This window comes from Nilaparvata lugens, chromosome X (genome assembly GCF_014356525.2).
Source record: "Nilaparvata lugens isolate BPH chromosome X, ASM1435652v1, whole genome shotgun sequence".
NCBI classification, from domain to species: domain Eukaryota; kingdom Metazoa; phylum Arthropoda; class Insecta; order Hemiptera; family Delphacidae; genus Nilaparvata; species Nilaparvata lugens.
The window spans coordinates 9,371,637-9,390,974 of record NC_052518.1 but is presented as its reverse complement, the minus strand read 5'-3'; the positions used below and the strand labels follow the sequence as shown (position 1 = coordinate 9,390,974).

At 31.6% G+C, this 19,338-nt stretch overlaps 1 protein-coding gene across 2 annotated transcripts; it reads right to left on the bottom strand.

The window, feature by feature from the left end:
* Positions 1-7,360: 7,360 nt before the first annotated feature.
* Positions 7,361-18,528, bottom strand: LOC111050799 (mitochondrial potassium channel). Of its 2 annotated transcripts, XM_039442362.1 has the most exons (4): positions 17,976-18,521; positions 16,638-16,899; positions 10,982-11,002; positions 10,823-10,927 (listed from the first exon to the last, which is right to left on the bottom strand). In XM_039442362.1, exons 1-4 carry the CDS (start codon positions 18,377-18,379, stop codon positions 10,838-10,840), a joined length of 777 nt encoding a protein of 258 aa, XP_039298296.1. In that variant the 5' UTR covers positions 18,380-18,521; the 3' UTR covers positions 10,823-10,837. The 2 variants fall into 2 exon arrangements, with proteins under 2 accessions (XP_022192851.2, XP_039298296.1); XM_022337159.2 differs by lacking the exons at positions 10,823-10,927; positions 10,982-11,002 and adding an exon at positions 7,361-7,774 and having other exon boundaries at positions 17,976-18,528.
* Positions 18,529-19,338: the final 810 nt, after the last annotated feature.

Sequence of the window (19,338 nt, the reverse complement as noted above, 5' to 3'; positions counted from 1 at the left end):
ACTTGTGTACAGAGTCTTGTACTCAACTTCAAGCTTCGCCATATCTGAACATTCAAATTATGAAAGCAATTCCCAATGAAGCTATTGGATGAGGTACGACTCAAAATGCGTACTATTTCAGTTCGATGATAAATCAAAACAAAATTCAATAATTAAAAAACATAATACGGTAGCCCAATATAATGATTAAAATAATTTAGTTTCTGATTTCCTATGAAGATTTTTCAAATTCATTTATACAAATTCATTTATTTTGCCATAAAATAATACAGATTGATAAAATAAATATTCCAACTTACAAAATGGCACTACCGGCAAAGAACAATTTGTGCGCCAGCAAACATGTCAATAGAAAAGAAAATAGAGCCTATTCAAACCACTAAAATAAAAAATTACGGAAACTAAGTCACATCTCAATCTTTACAAGATAAGACAAAGTAACAAAATTACTAGAAAATTCAAATCCAAAAAGTCAGTTACAAGGAAGCTCTGAACAAATCATTTTTAAAATTTATAACAAAAGATTGGAAACACTACATAATGGAGAAAGATGATTTAAAATAAGCATTTATCCTAATCCAATCAAGTATAAGATTACGGATTTTGTAATTCTATTATTAATGAATTCAGTTGGGACTTTATTTACATACAAGCACAGAATAAATGAGTAATATCACAGATTAAATAAGGATATACTTCCTTTATGATACAAGTAACACTGATATTCAAACTGACGTCTACATGCACTTAAGCTGGTAAAGTCAATATCAAATTGTAATGCATTACAATTTTTATTTTAAGTCTCTGATTTACTTTTACCCTAATCCAATCCAGTATAAGATTACGGATTTTGTAATTCTATCAATAATGAATTCAGTTGGGACTTTATTTACATACAAGCACAGAATAAAAATGTAATATCACAGATTAAATAAGGATATACTTCCTTTATGATACAAGTAACACTGATATTCAAACTGACGTCTGCACTTGAGCTGGTAAAGTCAATATCAAATTGTAATGGATTACAAGTTTTATTTCTAGTCTCTGATTTTCTGATTTCGAATTCTTTATTTCTCAGCCTTCTTCTATATTTCTATTCTACTTATTGATTCATGTAGCTGTTGTTTAGGAAGTATTGTGAGGAAGAGTTCAGATTTAGATTGATCTTGATATTCATGCTTCACGCCCACCTTATAACTTGATTGTGAACACGCATGAAATGTCTCCATTTATACTGCAGCAGTAACCTGTAGAGGTAGTAGAGCATGATGATTTCCTCATGTTGCAGGTAACTTGATGAGATAAAATTTTAAGTTTTTTAATAAATAAAGGGTGCTACAAGTTTTATTAACTTGATGAGTTATCGATCGAGAAAGTGCAGAAAAGTGCAGCAAGATGTTATCAATTTAATTAGCCAGCTTGCATAGAATGTTACAGGTTTATTGATGAGCTCTAAATCGGCTCACTATGGATTCTTTTGATGACTGTTTTTGATTTTACTTAGACTTTCTTCATTTTTTCCCGCGTAAATCGGTTTTATTGAATGAATATAATTTTTTCTTCAGTATTTCCTTGTGGTATTTTAAACAATTTTGTACTAAATTTAACTTTTGCCTTTATTTGTCACTTTACTTATGCTCAATTTGACTGTTTTAAGACTCAATTGTTAAAAATTTTACTGATGACAGAGGTTTATTTATTTACTTTTTATTTATTCTTTTTATGTTATATTTTTTCTGAATAGATGTTTAGGTACTTCGAGGAATTATATTTCATTTGTTTTTCAGGTTTTATTATTAATACTTTTTTGTTTTTTACTATTGCTCTATTTCTGTTTGTGTGAAATTGACAAAGACTTTTTCTTTTTTTTTTAGTTATCAAAATTAAGTGACTGTCTCGTTCATATTATTATGTACAATAAAAATAGTGTAGAACTTCAACCACAGCTGTTAAGCTACTCAAGTTCTTTTCTTTTTTTCCATCATGATACCTACTGTTTATTTATAAAAATTGCATTGTAAAAATATTTGTAAAACATGTCAGTTTTGTGAATAAAAATTTCAATTTCAATTTCCTGGGATATTCTATGAAATGTAATGAATCTTGCACATTTTCCAAATATTACAATAACCATTAAATTTATGAATCTGAGACAGGTTGCATAGAAGATAAAAAACTTGCATTGGAGTCCAAATCAATATTTCAAAAAGATTTTTACATATTTGTGCAACCAAAATATTACTCAGTCATATGGATTATTATTAAGATATTACAATAGCTTCTGGGATATTTAATGAAATGTGCAGTGTACCGAGTTGTGCACATTTTTTTTAATACCTCGATGACCATTATGAACTTGAGACAGGTTACATATTGGACAAATCAAATTTTACATGAGGTTTGAACTTTTAAAAACATTTTAATAGTATCACCAAAATATTATTCAGCCAATGATTTTCAAGGTATTACAATAACTTGATAAATGTACTGAATTGTGCACATTTTTTTCAATTACTCTAATAATCATTGAAGATAAATATGAACTTGAAACCGGTTGCTTCTAAATACAATTTTACACATGGTTTGATCATTATGAAACATTGGTGATACCAATAAGTAATTTAGTCAATTGAGAGATATTACAATAATATCTGGTTTGATGATTCATCTATGCTCCTCTCAAAAAAAGTGACATAACCAACATTTTGATTTGGACAGTATAGGTGGTATAAACTGGAAATGGGACAGTTTTGGGCATGAGCCTGTTGTGCCCATCCTCATGTTAAGTATTTTCACACAATGTGATAAATAAATTAATTATAATTTTATCAGTTTGAATTTTCAGGTACGTTTTGCTAGTACAAAGATACGGTTGTTCAAAATTATCAATGTGGTTGGAAATAGCACTTATCTTATGTGTGTTGAAGTTATAGTGGGCTCAGAGATTATAATTGAAAGCATTTATTGAATGCAGTTTATAGAATCCCCCATCGTCATAGTGCAATTGCTCTTTTAAGTATAACTTCTCATATTATCATAATTGTGTGATTATTAGGCTAATTACAGTATAATTGTATAATATTAATTCAAATAGCATCTCCATCTTCATATCATTTGAGTTTATAATTATTAGTTTCTACATAATATATCAGTTCATACTATGTAAAATTTATTGAATGTTACCTTGGTTATACTTTCAGTTATTATGACTAAGTGTAAACAGATTCAAATACAAACTACGATAATCAGAAATCACAAGCAGAATCATCAATTTCTTCAAGGCCTCCTAATCGCTTTTTCACCACTATTTTTTACTTTATAAATTTAAAAGCTTTCACAAATTACAGAGCTTTGTAAGCTCTTCTAGTGCCTCACTACAAACATCAAGAATAATTAGTGCAATGATGTTTTGGCAAATTTCTTCACATAAAGCATGATACTTATTAGCTTTATGCTTATACTTACAATACCGTCTCATACTTACCAACCAAAACGTTGGAAGTTTTCTCTTTTTCCTGCAACTCTGCAGACTACAATTATTTGTCAGTGAATTTAATCTCTATTATAATCCCATTATTTTTGAGTTCTGCTAAGTTTGAATTGATATTGTACTAGAGAATACCTACAACACTTGACTTATCATTGATCTTATTCCATCTCAAGTAATCTTCCAAGTTCACAATGAAAGCCTTTGAATTTATCACTCCTTTGAATAAGCAATAATGAATCACTCCTTTTTATGATTTTCTCACCATCATAGTTTTCTATCATTTGATTATGTACATCATCTAGCTAAATTTATCACTGTCATCATCCAACTTGTTAACTATATCACAATGGAATATTTCATGTTGAATGAAGTATTTACCACTTACCACCTTAAAATGACTAATGATTCTTTGAACTTATTATATTTTTAAAATTATTTATTCTAATAATACTCATGAACTTTCAACTGTTTATTTAAAACATGCGTGATTGCCACTTGGTTTAATGAAACATACATCATTTTTCAGTTACTCTACACAAAATTCATAAATTCCCGGGAGTCTATGAATTTTGGGAATATTTTCCTCAAATTCTCTAGGAATATTCCCTCGATCTTGAATTCCCGGGAATAGTACATCACTACCCATGCTGTTACCAGATCAGCTCATCTGCCAACATTTATAAGGCATTTATCAAGAAGAACGTATGGACTTCAACAACATCGGAGACAATTCTTTGAGAAACTTCCTTCCTACATGGGAGCTAAGTTCTTCAACCAGCTACCAATTAATATCAGAGAGAAGGATGGTGCGATTTTCAAGAATGAATTGAAAATATATTTGATTTCAATTAATCCTTATTCTACACAAGACTTTCTCGACTGATTATTGTGAATTATTATTATCTTATTTTATTATTTTATGACACTATTTATATTGTATAAATGCAATGATAAATAAAGAACTATTTGATTTGATTTGATATTCTGAACCTGTTTAGGCTACACCATCATTCTCTGCAGTTTAGAGAACTTAATTATTTATTTATTTATCTATGCAGCCAATGTTATATAGTTTTTTAATTATTACTAAAAGTTGTCCCTATTCTACTCCTGTAAAGCATCAGAAAAAATTTCAGTCACTGGCATGCCTCATCCCCAGCAGCACGTAGAACACATTGACCAGAAGCCAGCTCAATCAACATCAATTTCATCACTTGGATAAACAACCATTACCCACCTTCTATACTGGCACAATTCAACCTTATACAGCTACTACTTACCCCTCAGGACTAGAAAGTGCTGGAAAAATACGATCATATGCTGATAGTGAATGTTTTTGTGATTTTTCTGGCTTCAAATTTATCAAGTTTTTTAATATTTTTGAATTTATTAATGCATTTTCAAGTGTAATAATAATTTGTTTCATCTTTCTGATCAACCGAGATACAAATTTTTTAGTATAATGTATATTTGGACTGTACATTTTTGTGATCTTTATAAAAGTGTTTTCATAACCTCATTTGAACTACTTTTATCAAAATTAGGGAGAGGAACAGTTTTGGGTTTATCCTGTTGATTCTCTCCCAATCATTAATTTGATGTTGTGATTAAGGAATGTAATAAATGTAATGTAATGTAAAAATGCCTTTAATGGAAAAAATGCATCCAAAGAAGGGAGTGAAGTGCTGGCGTAAGCCACAACTTTGAAAAATCTTCAAAACTCCTCTGTACATACAGGGACAATAATAACGTCCACTAGACCTATCTATTAGTGGCGACTACCAGAATTCCGTCTCATTACCCCTGTAAAGCCCGGTCCAGACGCTCAAATTCAACATCAGTCTTTTGCTCAAGCAAATATCAAGAACTGAGCTTGTGAGCACAAAAATAGGAAAACGGACGACATAAGACGGATGCGTGTGGACGCAATTTTACATCCGTCTTTTGCTTGAACCAAACGATCAGTCTTTTGCTCAAGCAAGCAAGTCTTTTGTGCTTACAAGCTCAGTTCTTGATATGGTTCATTGAGTCTGAATTGTATACGGTTGACATATATCCGGTAGATGAGTAATAATTATATCATATTTTTTTCTCTGATTCGACTGGATAATGTTATATTCAACAACATAATGACAAAAATATTACTAAATCGTTAAATGGCATTGTTTACATGTCATATCTCGAGACACAGTGATTGTAAATGCATTGAAATTTTGTAGATAGTATTCTTATCAACAATATAGTACATCTCAATAATATCATGATAGTAAATCATAATATCAACCTCAAATTCTGAGAGTATCATGAGAATCAAGAAAGAAAAAAGGGTTAAATGGCGTTATAGACAATCGATAAAAAAACTGGCTTATTCTCAAGTACTCGCGAGGCATTTTATTAATTTGAGGGCGCTGAATCCGAATCTGAGATAACAATGTTTCTCTATCTCCATTTTTACGCGATTAAGGTTTTGGTGGATAGGCAAAAGACGGGACGGTTTGATGGAAAAAGATTCCCGGCCGATATATTTTAAGTTTGACGACATACGCTTGAAGACCCATCCGTTTTACCGTCCAGACGCAACGACTTACATGCTCCGACTTTTGCTTGAGCAAAAAATTGGAGCTAAACTTGAGCGTCTGGGCCGGGCTTGAGAAGGGGTTCGGACGCTGCAATGTCGCTGTGTGATGACGTTTTGCCACTAATGGCGAATAGTTGTGGACGCTTCTATTGTCCCTGTGTGCAGGGTGCTTTAGAATTCCATTGTAATGAATCGTCAAATACATTATTTAAATTCATATATGACAAAGAAAAAGAAAAAGAATAAAGATCATTTCAATTTCAATTTGAATATATTAATGACTCGATTATTCATTGACATATCGACACCGAAAAGCAGTCAAATATAATGCAATGTAATGCATTATACATACATATAAGTTACAATATAATGTAATGACTAAAATCACTTTTAGTGATTTTAAAACAAACGCTAGTTTGTTTTTATATTGTGTTTGTTAATAATGTAATGACTGTATGTCGATATTGAAGTGAAAACTGAAAAGTGGGTATATCGCAGTTCGTATATAAAATGGATCAAGAAATCATCATTTTCATATTTCTTATGAGTCCATGTGAGAAAAAGAAGAAGATATTTTCTTGGCTTGTTTAAGTATGCAAATAATATTAACAATAGATTCAATAAAAACAATATTTCAAATATCATTGAAATCAAATCGCTTACGTTTCGAGTGTATTTCATATGGTAGCTATAAATCGTCATTTTTATTTTTCTTATGAGTCCATGTGAGAAAAAGAAGAAGATATTTTCTTGACGTGTTAAAAATAATGCAAATAATATCAACAATAGATTCAGTAAAAACAATATTATTTAAAATATCATTGAAATCGAATCGCTTACGTTTCAAGTGTATTCATATTGTAGCTATAAATCATCAAATTTCTTATGAGTCCATATAAGAAAAAGAAGAAAATATTTTCTTGACATGTTAAAAATAATGCAAATAATATCAACAATAGATTCAATAAAAACAATATTCCAAATATCATTGAAATCGAATTGCTTATGTTTTGAGTGTATTAATATCGTAGCTATAAATCATCAATTTTATATTTCTAATGAGTCCATGTGAGAAAAAGAAGAAAATATTTTCTTGACATGTTAAAAATAATGCAAATAATATCAACAATAGATTCAATAAAAACAATATTCCAAATATCATTGAAATCGAATCGCTTATGTTTTGAGTGTATTCATATTGTAGCTATAAATCATCATTTTTATATTTATTATGAGTCCATGTGAGAAAAAGAAGAAGATATTTTCTTGGCTTGTTAAAATAATGCAAATAATATTAACAATACTTTATTTACAATAGATTCAATAAAAACAATATTTCAAATATCATTGAAATCAAATAGCCTACGTTTCGAGTACATTCATATTGTAGCTAGGAACAGTCAGGAAAATTTCTGAATAATACCTATAAACAGTGGAATGGTAATAGCGATTGTTGATACCAATATGAGTCCGACGCGCATCTCATGTCTTTGTTGATCCAACATTTTTTCGATATTTTCATAATTGTTACTATGTTGAATGAGATTCAAAGGCATGATTGTTCCGTCAATAATTTTGTCTGATTTGAGGTTAGAAGTGTGAGCCTTCATATCATTGATGGCTGTGAGAATATCATTCACCAGATTACCCAAGTTATTCGTCTCTGACCCAGGAGTAGCTTTGCTATCGAGGGAATCTTCAACCTGAAAATGAGTTATAATCATTAATAATAATAATTAATAATAATTAATTAATTAATTATTAATAATAATAACATTGATTAATAATAATTATACAAAATAATTTGTATAATCAAATCAAATCAAAGTTTATTCATCAAAAACAATTACAATAAAAATTTGAATACTACAACATTTAATACAAATAAAACAATGAAGTTTTATGCATTGAATAATTTCTTAATAGGCTTAGATAATTCAATGAATAAATACACACCCCACTATAAATTATATGTGTTGGGGTATAATCATGATAGGAAAACATCATGCATAACCCAAAACCGTTCTTTTACTAATTTTTTAGTAATTTAGTATTATTAATATATTATTTAGTAATATTATTTTTACTAAATAATTGACTGCTATGTCGTAATTAGTTGTTCAAAAGTTATTAATTAACAAGCAGTTCGTAATGGAATCAAACATTGAAGAAAATTTTTGTAATTGTAGCATTTTCCAGAAGGATATGTCTTTGCTCACTTCAAGAATTTTCCACCCAAATATAGAAATCAGAGATCATCAAAGGACTATAACAATACAAGGATTATAAACGCGCTGTTTCTTGTTTTTATGTTTTGTTTTTTTTTTATCATAGAATAATAATTATTGTGTTTTACTAACTTTTATCTAATTTAATCTACAAACTTATATTTGTGTGTAAGTTCCACTAATCTTTGTTCTTTTTTGGTTCAATTTCTTAGTTTATATATTACTGCAACTTAGGTCTACGCACAGGTTTTACCTTGTAGGCTACTCCTTAAACATAGATGGACATAAAAAAATAATATACTGCAGTTTTGGGATCATTTTATATATTTAATAGTATTTTTCTTGTATTATTTTTATATGTAATAATATTAGATTATTATAATTGTGTATGTTTTTTGAGAAATAAATTTGAAATTTGAAAAATTTGATAAAATCAAGAGCTTATGTAACTACAGAAGGAATATTTATGGTGATTAAAGTCTTAATCGAGCATGTTAAACCATTAAAAGTTTGATTGAGTACTGAAAAAATACTTAGTACTGAGTATCAGTATTAGTATAGCCTACTCAGTATAAAATGAAATGAAAAATTCTCTATAAGGCGGATTAGTTATTATTAGTATACTATATAGCTTACTCAGAAAGCCATTATCAAGTATAGTATAGTATACTCAGTATTGAGTATGTTAATAGATACTGAAAAAAACTTAATCACAAATTTTCCGGGCACAATATATCAATTTAAATCAATAATACAAAATTCATACGCGAATCACAAAAACGTCAAGAATAACGAAAGTGCAGATAAAGCTAATGTAGGTTATCCATTAATCTAGTGACAAATTGAGAAATCATCCAGCCTATTACATCGTCATTTGTTGGACATAAGTACTTTGTTGGATGTAGTGTGCGCTGGCATGAATAATAAGATGGATTTACTGTATTTCCACAAACAAGGTATAATTGATCAATTACTTTTGTCAACGAAATTCTGTTCTGCTAGTAGCTCTGTGAACAGTAGACTTTGCACTGTAATCTTAAACATATGTTTTACAGTGAGATTTAAGTTGACAGGGTCAAAGTTAGATAACCAATAAAAAATATTGTGTGATTTTATTATCTTGGATTACTACCAAGTAAGTTGATGTAAGGAGATAAAGGATCCTCACGTTTCTCTGAGTGAAAATAGTCCAGAATTCTTTTCCCACCTGAATATAAAATTAGTTTTTGACTATATTATCATTTGTTGACTATATTAACGACAATTCCAAGTTATTATACAACAGTTAATACACAATGGGCCATATGAATAAAACCAAAGCATATGCTCATGATCATGAGCATGGAGCATACGGTTTTGCTCATGAGCATCAGGTAGAAGCATAAGCATTTGCTCATTTTTATATGAATAAGCTTAACCTTATGCTCCTGAACTCTGGAGCAAATGCTAATGTATTTTAAAGATTTTTCATCAGCTGATTCGCCTTTGTGGCCTTACTTTGTTTTTATATCTCACGTAAACGCTAAATGAATATGCAAGTAGGAGACACCGCTTGTGTTTGCGTCGTCTGCTCTGTTTTCTATTTATGAATTGAGTTTTAGGTTAGTTGAGTTTAGAATTTTGAAATAATAGCGTGAAAAAATGTCATCTGTATAAAAATATTCAGGATAATCTTATAATATCAATATCCTTCTTATAATAGTCTACACTCTCATCTTCTTAAACGCCTATTTCCTATTTTGTGATGGCTATCTTTATATCAGATAGCTATCTTTTGTATTTATTATTTTGTAGGAATAATGGTGATATATATCATGGTTGAATCTAAAAAGAGTTTTATAGTTCTCAACTATTGGTTGTGATCGTATCTGGTATAGTTTCCTCTTCCTCATACGAATTAGTTGATCCATTTTACTATGAGCAAAAGGTGAAAAGCTGCTCTAGACTAGACTCAACTTTTTTGAAGCATTTGCTTCAAAAGTTGAGCAAATGCTCTACTTTATTCATACAATTTTGAGTATAAGCTTTTACTTTTGAGCAAATGCTCAAACTATTTTTTTGATGAGCATGAGCAAAAGGTTTTGCTCACGTTTATTCATAGAAAATGAAGCAAATGCTCCATATTTTAGAAGTATGAGTAAATTCTCAGCTTTATTCATATGGCCCAATAACTATTCAACCTATCAACAACAATAACACCAGCTGTATATCCAAATCCATAATCCATGAATATCACTCCAATTGAGGCATGGGGAAATTTCTTGAGATATTGGGAATTCCTTTTTTCTCATGAAAAATCGCCCTTGGATAACATTCATTGTATAGGGTTAATACAAAAGATTCACTACATTTTAAAAATTCATAATCACTACTCACTAGAGTACTCATTCGAAATGAGTAATCTTCATACAAATAGAAGAGAAAATTCAAAAGTTTTTTCACAATAAATACCATGGGACCCCTATCAGACTCGGCAGCCAGGATGAGCAGCCAGCCAGGCAACCAGGTTACAAAGTCAGCCAAGCAGACAGTCGCTCACTACGTCACCGGGCATTGTTTTAGCCATGTTTTGGCTAAAAGAGTGGTCGTCGGGCTCGGCATCCAACCAGCAGCCAAAATGTGGCTGCCAAGATGGCTGCCCTAGTCTAAGAACAGTGTCTGGCGATGGAGTGAGCGACTGCCTTCCCGGCTGACTGTATTAGCCTGCAGAAAGCTGTAGACATTTATTCAAGAAAATGAGGGTAATGTTCTTCCCAGCTCTTTATGTGTATTTTTCGATTTTATTTGTACATTCCAATATTGAAATATTTTATGTAAATAAATAAATAAATAAATATCTTTATTGTCACAGAATGTTTACACATTATAGACAACGTCATGTTTGGTAACTGTAGTAAATACAAGGCAAACATGAGCCTGCAACAACAAGCATACAAAGTCAATTTTACAATGTTCAATACATCCATTACACTCTAGATTAGGTATAAATTATATTTCCCAATCACTCATCAACTACTTATATATCATTTATCATATTGATTATATATACATTTTCCAATTTATAGAAAAATAGTCGGCTATTTTATATGGGGTTTCTCCTATTAAAGCTTCCTTTACTTTGAACTTAAAAGCACTTTTACATAAATATCTTATAGTGGCAGGCAAATAATTATAAAGTTTCACCGCCATATAGGGATTTAGTTTTTGAGATGCACTGTGCTGATACCTAGGAACTCTTAAGCTATTTTCATTTCTTGTTGCATAATTATGGTGGTGTCTATTCACATCAAATTTTTCAATGTTAAAGTGTACATATACAACTGTGAAATAAATATAGAGAGCTGGGAATGTCATCACTCTCATTTTTTTAAACAAAGGTTTGCAGCTTTCTCGGTATTCTGCATTGCATAGGAGCCTCATTATCTTTTTTTGCAACCTGAGAATTTTAATTGTCTCAGGATTATTCCCCCAGATCATAACACCGTAACAAAAGAGGCTCTGTACATGAGCATAATAAACCTTGAGCAATATTTCAACTCCTACACATGTTCTCAACCTTCTAATAAGATAAAGACCTTTTGAGACGTTCCTTATTACATAGTTAATATGATGATTCCATGTCAGGTGTCTGTCAATCCAGATACCAAGAAACTTGATTGCCACAGGGCAGCTACTGGGATCATCATTTTTTCTAAACGTGAAATAGATATCACTAATTTTGTCCTCATTCAATGAAAGGTTATTCGCCGAGCACCAATCTTTTAAATCAGTTGTGAAATTGGATAGAGCATTCTATCATACAACATCAGAATTTGTCTTACCTTTAACCTTTAACCCAAAATCATCAGTAAACAAAAAGCCAGAATTAGATTCACTTGCAATAGAGTCAGGAAGATCATTAATGTATATATTGAAGAGTATAGGTCCCAATGAAGACCCTTGAGGTACTCCATAACTTATGTGTCGACCTTTAGAAAGACTACCATTTGTATACACAAATTTCGTTCTATTGCTCAAGTATGATAAGATAGTTTTAACTGAGGTTGTATCTAAACCATAATGTTTAAGTTTATTGCACAGAAGTTTGTGCTCTACAGTATCGAATCCCTTTGTCATATCGTATGACCTGAATCCAACACTCGACCCCTGATTCAAATCAGACACAACAGAGCTGATAGGAGAAGAAACTGCATGACTAGTTCGAAACTGAAACACCTCTTCAATAAAATACAATGCATATACACCACAATCAAAGCTATTATTTTGACGTGGACAAGGCATAGTAACTAATTTTTCTGAATTGAAATAAGTACCAATCCTCCCTACCAAATCTTCAGCAGATCTATAATTATATTTATCGAGAGAATCAAAACTGAAAAACCTATTGAAGATCTTATCATACACTACTACACTCCAATGAGAGCCTGACCAACCGTCATCGGTGCATCCGTCCTGTTTAGGCCTACTATCACTCATCACAAATGCAATAATACTATTATTTTTTACTATTTCATTCAGAAATGATAAATCAGAATTTCTATCGTTGATGATCATACTAGTTACACTAGGCAAAACTATATGACTTCCTGGATAAGAGTTCATTAAAAAATTACAGAAACAGTCCATGTCGGCATCAGCGATAAGCTTTGTTCTGAGAAAACGTCCAAGCCGATCCATGAGAGTACCGTCTAGTGAGCTGCTCTCCGCTCTTTTGTCCTGCCCCCTTGGCTCGCTGCATGACATATTCATTAGACGGATGTCTAACTCCATCGAACGATCTATGGCGGCGCTCCACTGCTTCTCAAGTACCTCAATCCGCTCCCTCAACTGCTCGTTCTCCTGTTGTAGTTCTCCCAAGAACGCATCATTGGTGTCGTCATGTGCTTCTTTCACAGGAGTAGAGATTAGCACTTGGTTTTCTATGCTCTCCGTTGTGTCATGTGAGTGCGCCCCCGAAACATCACGCACAATAGACAAGCCAGAGTTCGTTACGAGTGATACGGTACAGTTTTTCGTCAGACATCTCCATACATCAACCTTACTTGTTGATGAAGCTTTTCGAAATTTGAAACCCTTATACAGAATCGCCGGGTGGCCTTTGGTTGTTTTACAAGATTTTATTGTCGAGCTCATGTCACTCATTTAATATATAACTCACTAAATCTATAATGAAAAGTTATAGTCCATATACGTATTGGACAAGATCAACACGTGTTCATATCAACAATCAGGTGACCCTCAAAAGACGGAGAGATGAAAGTAAGGGAAATAACAAAGTTTCTTAAATTCTTTACCAGAGTATCTGATACTGATAATCTCTTATCGCCTATGTGAGAAATGTTTCTACCTGACAAATAACTGTCACACTGTCAATTAGTTACCGAAAAAAAGTAACTGAATGCGGAGTTGATTGTTCAATTTCAAAACCTCCCGCCGCGGTGGCTCGATCAGAACTACGCATAAACAAATCTACAGGTTGCTAGGATACTAGATTTCCCGCCTAAATGTTAAAAGTTCGCCCAGCTGATTGCACTCACCAGCGGTAAAAGAACACTCGAATTCAGAAACGAACTATATTACCTTATCTTATCACTTGAAGCAGCCCAAAAGTGAAAACAATAGTTCAGTTCTTATATAGCTGTATACATCTGTCACTCGATAAGTTTCCGGATTTATATTTATGTTGAAGAAGAGAAAACGTGCAATAACAAACCACTGTCTACTCAGCTTAGCTGGTTGAAACTTAGGTTAAGTAGATAGTCAGAAATAAAACCACCGATCATCAATAAAAAACTCACAGTGTATAGGAAATTAATTTCACAATACAGCAACTACAACTTTGTGATTTACAATATCGTAAGTAAAACTTGAAACTTCACCATTAAAATTTTAAATTTAATGTTTAAATGAAGAGCTATATTAGAGCCTGCTTACATATCCTGCGAAATAGAAATCACCATGTTTATGACACAAGAAATCTAAACAATCTGAGGGTTCATAGGTATCAGCATAGCTCCTCTCAGAAACTCTATCCTTATATGGTTGAGAAACTCTATAATTATCTGCCTGTTTTTATTAAGACTTTGAGCAAGACATCTTCAAAAATGGAAATGAAGAAATTTTTTATAAACGAAACACCATATAAAGTAACTGACTATTTCTCTATAAATTGGAAAAATTATACATAAACAGTATCAAAACTGATGTATGTACTGTATCATTTCTGTCTATGTTCAAATGATATTTTATTAACTTGATTTTATGATATAAGTCAAATCTAGACGTTTTGTATTGTGAAATTTTGTACATGACGTTGACCATGCATTGTTGAAAATGTCCTTGTCAATAAAGCAATTTCTATTTCAATTACCTGGTTGCCTGCCTGGCTGCGCGTCTAAAAGGGGTCCCATGGTATTTATTTCAAAAAACTTTGGAATTTTCTCTTTCTATTGGTATGAAGATTACTCATTTCGAATGAGTACTTTAGTGATTATGAATTTTTAAAATCCGATTAATCATTTGTACTAACTCTGTATATCCACTAATTCATAACATTTGTAATGCGCAAGATTACGATGACTTTATGATAAAAAACCGTCCCGAACTCATCCCGCATCGGTATGCGCAAGGCTTCAACAATCAAAATACATGAGGACGCCGTGAAGTCATTACACCAACATGAAACTAAGAGCTAGCCTGAGTATCCAATTTATCTATTAAAACTTGACTACACCCTACATCACATTTTTCCATAATCCCTTAGTCAGCTGTTTTCAGATAAATTTCTAGTCTCCCACATACCGGTATACTTAGGCTCAACTAACACTAGCTCGACTAAAATCGTACGACTCCAGTCGAGGAGACTCTAGTCTCTCGGCCTTACGACTTCCTTGCTCATTGTCGCTACTTCAGTTCCATGCTACTCCATTTTCCAACCTTACTTTATTAAAAATATAAGATCTAATTCATCACTACTTAGCATTTAACAAATTTTATAATAATTATTATGAATATAATTCTTATTATTGTCTTATCTAAAATGATAAAACATCACTTTCATCGAACATAACCTCACTTTTATTGAAAATGTATGGTACTATGCAACTCTAGTCGAGGCTCGACGCTCGACTCAGTCTCACAGTCGTGAGGTCACGGAGACTAGAGTCGACTGGTCTGAGTGTCACCATTTTAAAACACATGCTGCGTCGAAAAGAGACTACAGTCGCAGTCTCTTCTCGACTTGAGTCGCGTAAGTGTGAGTTGAGCCTTAATTTCTCACGTATTTGATGATTTAGGATTAAATATTTTGAAATTACAATTATTCTAGTAAAAAAAAATCTAGTAATGAGACTTGAATAATAATTTTATTGGGAAAACTACTTTTATGATAAAATTTTACTTTGTTTTATTAATAAGTGAATACCCTACTTGAAATTTCAAACTTATTTCATGTGATTATAAATACATTATTGATAAATAGAGTCATATAGTTGCATCGCTGCAATTCATCCCAAAGTGTGTGTAAATTATCTGCTGTCACTCAGAAAACGGAAAGGAAAACAGCTGATAATCTGTTTTTCTCTATCACGTTGATCATTTCGTTGTTTTTTCACTTCTTCATATTGAAAACAGTATATCAACAGCTTTATCTTGGAAGACAGAAGAACCTGAGACACAATTTGGAATGGATCGCAAATTTGCAATCAGAGTTATCTGTGTGGACATATGGTGGTATCAAATGGTGGACATACCAAACATGTATGATTCTCTCTCATTAATTTAAGGTGGACATACCGAACATAACTCACTTTCATCAATTTTACTATCTTGTGAGTAATTATCATATGGTAAACCATTTACATGATAGATAAATCTGTCTGGAATTCATTTTGAATCGCCGTATAAATTAAGGATGAAACTGTTGACCTCTTATTATTCAGTTTAATCTCTTCATATACTGTATTTTAAATATCTCCAAATAAGTTATATTCTCTTATTATTCAGTTTAATCTCTTCATATACTGTATTTTAAATATCTTCAAATAAGTTATATTATAAATAAAAATATAAATCTCAGTACCCTTTTAATTCATATCAATGTCCGAAACATGTTGTGACAAAATAATTTAAAAGGGTACTGAGATTTATATTTTTATTTATATTAAAAGTAGCCCTAAAAAAATACGATAAAATGTTCTATTATCTATTTTCCAACATATTCTAGTCAATGAAATTCCTACATATTTTTTAATTACACCACAGATAGGATTAAGAGCAGCGATTTGTTAAAAACGCTCAGCGAATAGTTAAAGTAGTAAGATTTCTTCAACATACTCACCATTTTCCTTAGTTCTTTCATTTTGAACTGATTATTTATCGACGATCCAAGAACACCAATCATAGTTCCCAAGATTGAGCCAATAACAGACCAATATTTAGTCTTTTCAGCTTGAGCTCGCTCTTTCTCGTGGCTTTCTTTGACAGCTGACGACAGAAATGTGAAACAGTCTCTTTCCTCTCTTTCATTTTGGTTGAACTCTTCTGTCAGAAGCCTTTCCTCTTTGAGAACTGCGTGTTCGTGAGTAATCAGTTGGAGGTATCTGTAAATCAAATCAATGCTCATTTATTTATAAAATTTGTCAATTGCCACTGTCTAATGAGTCCCATAGTGGTACAAAAACAAAATAGCACTGTACAAGAATAAACATAATGTAAAAATTAATTTCATTTCATTTCATTCATTTATTGCCAATTAGAATATTCAAAACATATTACAAAAATCTTTATAATATGACATCATTAAAAATATAAATAAATAATCATAATTACTCATACATGCACTTGAATAAAATTAAAATAAAATATAAAATCTAGGCATCACCAGCAAAAAGAAAATCTTTGCCCGCTGGTGAGAGTTGCAAAACAGTAAAAGAAAAACATAAATGTGTACATAATTATAATAAATGTGTACAGTAATAACGTTTAATATACAATGAAGAGCAGAATATAAACTACGATAAGAATATTTTTCATTATTGAATATAGTGGAGAGTCCTCATTTGATAAGAGAATTGGCTAATCATATCAGAGGATTTACGCCAGACTACACTCTTTAGGTCCCAACAAACCGGGCGTCAAAAACGCGCTGAATTTTGTTCGCTCGTTAGCTGGATGCATTGTCTCTTATGGGGTAAACTAAACTAGCGAAATAGACTCTCCTCCAGGCTTTCAACAATTTCAATCAAGGTTTAAATTTAAGTTATAGACTTCAGTCAAACCGGGAGTTCAAGTTAATCCAAGTTATATTGAATAGAATCCTATCCAATTTGGGAGAGGTTTTGGGCTGAGCATGTTAATCAATATAGTTTGTACTTGTATCAATAAAATACTAAACATTCAATTATATTTCAATCCAATATTCTGATTCTTCCAAGTTTACAAGAAACTTTTCAAGATAACCTATTGGTAGGATAATTGCTGAGGATTCTACCGTTCTCTCATATCTCAGCGAAAACATTGTCTATAGAAGGAAATACTGTCTAAATAAGTATCAAGAAATACTTATAATCTTTAATTCTTCAAGTTTGTGGAACTTTACATATTGAATCCAAACATTTTTGAGTTGATAAGTACTTCACCTGATATACTCCCAAGTTGAAATGTGTTTGATTCTTACCTTTCTTCTCCTCGAGTTGTATTATCCAATTCGGCATAAATATCTTTTAACTTATTCTGAACAACTGACAGAGCTTTACTTGATTCTCTTCGTTTATTTTGGGCTACAACAAGCCTATCTTGGGCTTCAATTACCCTATTTTGGACAAATCGAACTTCATCCAAGCCTGTAACTTGTTCATACCATACAACTAAATCGTCAATTTTGTTTTTCAGATAATTTTTGCCTTCATTTATCTTCATAGAAGTCCCTTGCCCTGAAACAGAATGATCTTCCTTGCAATATTCACGAAATGATAAAGGGAGATTATGTGACTTGACAGCTTTGGCGAGAGAACGACTGTCTCTAACAATTTTCAAAGATGTCGATTGTAACCACAACATAATTTTAAGGAAATGCCTCATAACTATCAGAGCTTCAGGTTTATGAGCATTTTGAATACGGATGAGAAACTAACCAAACAAAAACATGAAAATCTAAACTGAATTGTACAAAGCTTGACATAACCTCAACTCCGAAACTGCACAGGTTGTCAGGTTTTATAGGTTAGGACGAGACACGAAAATCCAGTGCCACCTATTATAACTTTGAGCAGGAAATAATATGAGGCTGTGGTGAGGCGCGATACATGAAACGCGTTTCATGTACGATTGCACACAGAAGAAACTTATTTCCATTTTATTTCAGGCTATTGTATTATATAAAATATAGTCAGTTCCACAATGTTTTACAATAAAAAAGACGTGTTTGAACAAGCATAAAAATATTGGTATTGGTATTGTTTTTTCTTTTTTCATTCCATTTTCATTTTGTGAGTAAGTTACAACCGTATAATATAATGTAGCCTAATCAAAAATCCATTATTTATTCATTACCAATAGGCCCTATTCTTAAATACCATAATTATTTATTATGTTGAAATATAAGCCAGAAAAATTATAAAAATAAATTAGGTACTTTTTACTTTTACTTATATGTAGACTTCACCAGCAGCCATAGGGCTCCTCCAAAGGTATCAGCATTTTCTTTACAAAAAAATATGAATATGAAAAATTTCCGTATCACATGGCATCATAAGAAAGATTTCATTCAGAGAAAATATTCCAGAGTACTCAAAGTAACGAAGTTGAATACTGTATGAGTAGCCTACCCAAGTTACATCTGACCATTTCATTGTATAAAATAGCAATTTCATGTTCAAATTCAATTTTAAAAGTATATTAGATACCGGCACTAAAATAATACAGATTACTTGAAAACTTAATTATTCAATTTTTGATAATATAAAGTTATCAGCACATTTATTACAGCTTCTCAAATGTATATTGTCCCTTCCTTGAGAGTGGAATTAAAGCAAGGTGGC

Excerpts from the sequence above, each read along its gene's own strand:
- LOC111050799 (XM_022337159.2), bottom strand. The coding sequence starts at position 18,379 with ATGAGGCATTTCCTTAAAATTATGTTGTGGTTACAATCGACATCTTTG. Across the intron at positions 16,900-17,975 it reads ACAACTCGAGGAGAAGAAAG|ATACCTCCAACTGATTACTC; the intron begins GTAAGAATCAAA and ends TTTGATTTACAG. Across the intron at positions 7,775-16,637 it reads TGAAAGAACTAAGGAAAATG|GTTGAAGATTCCCTCGATAG; the intron begins GTGAGTATGTTG and ends ACTCATTTTCAG.